Consider the following 4,070-nt stretch of genomic DNA (forward strand, 5'->3'; position numbering starts at 1 on the left):
AATTAAATCAAAATCCCACTAACATCCCTAATATATCTGCAGTGTGTGCAGCAGAGGCGGTGGCAGCAGCGGCAGCAGCGAGAGATTCACAGTATTAATAAAGGGCTTCACTGCCGCATTATATAAAAAAAAAAAAAAAAGAATCAAGGGAGGGGGGAAGGGGGCAGGAAACTTCTTCGTGTTATTTACATCGGGGAAGGGGTGAGGGAAGGGTGTTTGTGCTTCTGTCCATGAATGAATGAGAGAGAGGAAGGGAAGGAGAGAAACACACACACACAGAGCACTGAAAGGAGGCTCTGTCCCCTAAACCCAAAATAACCCACTTCCAAGAACTGATGCTGGAAAAATGGTAAAGACCCAGAGTTGAAAACATTTTCACTTTAATACTGAAAAAATATGCCATTATAAAATCCTCAAATAGAATTAGTAAGTTTCACTTGCTTCCTCAGTTCTGGTTTCATCAAGTTATAGTAAGATTTACAACAGCACAGAATTTTCTACCATTAAACTTTGCAGCCTAAGCACTAGAGTGACATTAATTGGTCATGCTTAACTGCCTTGGAATTTTTTTCTTTTTTTAATGTTTACACTGTTACCATAATAGAAATCAAGGGTACTAATTTTTACATTCAGATGGAAAGGCAATACTGAATATGTATTTTGAAAAAGAAGAGAGAAAACAAAATCAAAGCCTCGCCCCCACCCCCCAGAAAAGAAACACAACCCACCATCAACAAAGCTAAGCTCTCCCAAGAAAGTAATTCCCGCCTCAAGAGAAAAATAGAAAAAAAAACTCGGTGAGAATATTCATGCAACTATGTCTTAAATAAAACCTTTACATTTTTTTTCCACAGTAAAAGTACGATCTCTACTGCCTATTGATCACACAAAAAAATGGCGAAATGGCACTTTTTATTATTATACTGTATTTTGTATATAGAAGGTTTGATACGAAGGGACTTATCAGGTAAGAGGGATGATGGTGTGAACTAGACGCTGCTTCCAGTCGGTGGCTGGAGCGTCCCTGGGGTGCGTTGTATCCATGCGAGCCATGCAGCACTTTTTTTTTTTTTTTCCATGTGTCTCTTTATTTCGAGTTGGAGTCATTTATTTACATTACATTCATGCCTTCGTGCAACTTTCCACTCCTGCTCTGCTGTCAAGAGGAGGCTGACACCAGCCTTTCCTCTGCCCCCCTCCTCTTCCCAGCCTCTTGGAAAGGGTTCAGTCCATGGGGGAGGAGGGCAAAAAAACCAAAACAAACCCCATCACAATAGAACAAAAAAGCCCAACGAGCCCAAGATCTGTGTTTCGCCCTGCTGGAGCTGGAGGAAGTGGGTCCTCGCTTGTTCGTTACTGCTCCAGCCACGTGCAGGTGGCGGATGCACCCATCGTGCCAGGCTGTGCGGAGTTGCGCGGATGCACCCCAGCACCAGACTCCCCCTGCCACCCACTGGGCCTCGGTGCTTACTATGGGGGTCATGAGGAGGGGCGGGCAGGCGTGCTTGTGTGTTTTTTGTTTCTCACAGAAGGTAGTCGAGATGCAGAGCAGTCCCTGACTGGCGTTTGCTGCCCCACCAGCCAGAGCGCGAAGGGCCAATCCCGGGTAGCGGCCACCCCCTCCCAACCACCACCTCAGTCTGACAAGGAGTGTGAGCCGCAGTCATAAACCCTGTGGGCCCCATCGGTGCTGTAGGGCCCGTTGTGCCAGTAAGATGAGTCGCAAACTGTTTGCAAAGAGTTGATCTCAGATGCAGAGGAGTTGGCGTCCCTCCTCTTGGACCTCTTTCTGTTCCTCAGGATGAACACCAGCATGCCAACCACCGTGAAGGCAGAGGTCACGAAAACCAGCAGGAGCCCTGGCACCAGCACCGAAATAGAGACCCGGCTGGTCTCCAAGTAGGAATTGGAGTGAGTACCTGTCTCTGTCAACCCAGTGCTGTTTTTGTTAGTAGAAGTTAATGTGGGTGAGATTTTTAACTGAGGGCAAATCACATCATTGGAAAGAGACTCAAAATCCTCCTTGAAGAAATCTTCAGGGGACTCACACCTTAGGTCACTCATAATCACCTTGGGGCGCAGCATCTCTGCCCACTGTTTGAAAGGCACAATAGGGCAAGTACAGTCCCACGGGTTGCCGTGCAGGTCAATCTGGGTGATGGAGGTGAGCTGGTCCAGCACCCCTGCCACTGGGAGGTACATGAAATAATTGTTGTGTATGCTCAGCTTGGAAAGCGAGACCCCAGCAAACACATCTACTGGGAGAGATCTCAGCAAGTTGTTGTTGAGGATGAGGACTCTCAGTTTAGGCATTGCATTGAAGGTGCCTGGCATGATCAGCTGGATTCCATTAAACTCCACGTTCAGATACTCCAGGTTCTGCAGCCCAGTGAATTTCTCCCGGGACAGGGTATCTAGGTAGTTGCTATCCATGTAGAGCCATCGGAGATCAAAGAGATTCTTGAAGGTGTTGTTCTCGACAGTAGCAATGTTGTTGTTGCCCAGATCGAGTAAATTAAGTTTCCGGTAATCCAGAAAGTGGGATTTCCTGATGGTGTGTATTTTGTTGTCTCTCAGAAACAGCTCCTGTACATTGGATGGCTTGGGCTTCAAATCCACCAAACTGCTCACATTCCTGTCATTGCAATTAACCTTTAAACCCGAGCCAGGGATCTGATCACAGCTGCAGATCTGTGGGCAGGAGACCGTAGCCGAGAGCTTGCTTTTCACGCTGACTGTCGACACAGCAGCAGTAGGTCTGGTCTTGATTTGCCAGTTTACAGGAATTTTTGTACCTCCATTTGGAGCAGATCCTGGTGTGGAGGGGTCTTCTTTGCCATGTATTTTAAAGGGAGTTGGAATGGGACCAGGATCGCAGGTTTCTTCTTCAGCAGGGGGAGCAGCGAGGCTAGAATCCACTCTGTTCTTTTTGCAGAGCTCTTGCTCAGTGGTCTCATTTAAATCTTTGCCCTGCAACCTAGTAGGAGCCTCACAAACCACTCTGCCGATCAAAGCATTTTTGGGTATGTTTTCCAGCCATTCCTTCAATGACAGGAGATCACAAGTGCAGTCCCAGGGGTTATCCTCCAGCAGGATTTCAGCAATGCCTGGAATCTGCTCCAGGACCTCCTCATAAGGCAAGGTTTTAAGACGGTTTCCCCGGAGGTCGAGATGGGTGATCGGCACATACTGAAACACGTTGGGGGGCAAGGTGCTGATGAGATTGTCATTTAAAATCAGCACCTCTAGCTTGTTTAAGTCCCTAAACGCTCCCGGGTCAATATCCCGCAATAGATTAAAATCTGCCTGGAGGTATTCCAGATCGTCCAGCCCCAGGAAAGTCTGCTTCCTGAACGATTTGATCTTGTTGTTGTTAATGTGCAAGCGTTTCACCAGCTGCAGCCCAAGAAAAGCCCCAGGAACAATCTCATGCAAACCGTTGTTTTCCATGTGCAAACTGACTGCATTGTAAAAGTTAGCAAACTCATTAGGGAAAAGTCGAGTCAGGGAATTTCCATGCAGGAATAAATGGTAAAACTGGGAAGTTGGGGCGGTGAAATGTTGCAGGCTGGTAAATCCCTTTTTCTCACAGTCTACGTGCAAATCCCCTTCTATCTCGTTGCAGGCACAGATCTTCTCTTTGCAAACGTCCCCTGTAACGTTTCCAGCAGCAAAACAAAGAGACGCCTCCAGCAACAGAATCCAAAGCAGCATTTTTAAACCGAGCAATTCATTCCCGATCTCATCACAAAGTAAAAGCAACCATCCTCCTCACACGGAAAGCAATTTCAGTTCATTCAATACATGAAATGTCCGAACCGCCACCAAAGGAGGAGGAAAAAAAAAAATAAAAAAATTTGGGGATGGGGAGCAGGAAGGGTCGACGGACGGTGGGGGGGAATGCTGTCTTTTCTCCTTTCTCCCTCTTCCCCCCCCAACACGTACAACCGCAACAGCCCAGATTCCAGTCAATAATTATATCCACAAACTATCCAGGCACGTACTGCAAGGCACGCAAAAAAAAAAAAAAAAAAAAAAAAAAAGAAAAAAAAAAGAAAAAAAGTAGAAGG

At 46.6% G+C, this 4,070-nt stretch overlaps 1 protein-coding gene across 1 annotated transcript; it reads right to left on the reverse strand.

Moving 5' to 3' along the window:
- Positions 1–316: 316 nt before the first annotated feature.
- Positions 317–3,845, reverse strand: SLITRK1 (SLIT and NTRK like family member 1). Its single transcript, XM_069849987.1, has one exon. It carries the CDS (start codon positions 3,712–3,714, stop codon positions 1,636–1,638), a length of 2,079 nt encoding a protein of 692 aa, XP_069706088.1. The 5' UTR covers positions 3,715–3,845; the 3' UTR covers positions 317–1,635.
- Between the last annotated feature and the right edge of the window lie 225 nt (positions 3,846–4,070).

Source organism: Phaenicophaeus curvirostris, chromosome 1 (genome assembly GCF_032191515.1).
Source record: "Phaenicophaeus curvirostris isolate KB17595 chromosome 1, BPBGC_Pcur_1.0, whole genome shotgun sequence".
NCBI lineage: Eukaryota > Metazoa > Chordata > Aves > Cuculiformes > Cuculidae > Phaenicophaeus > Phaenicophaeus curvirostris.

Excerpts from the sequence above, each read along its gene's own strand:
- SLITRK1 (XM_069849987.1), bottom strand. The coding sequence starts at position 3,714 with ATGCTGCTTTGGATTCTGTTGCTGGAGGCGTCTCTTTGTTTTGCTGCT.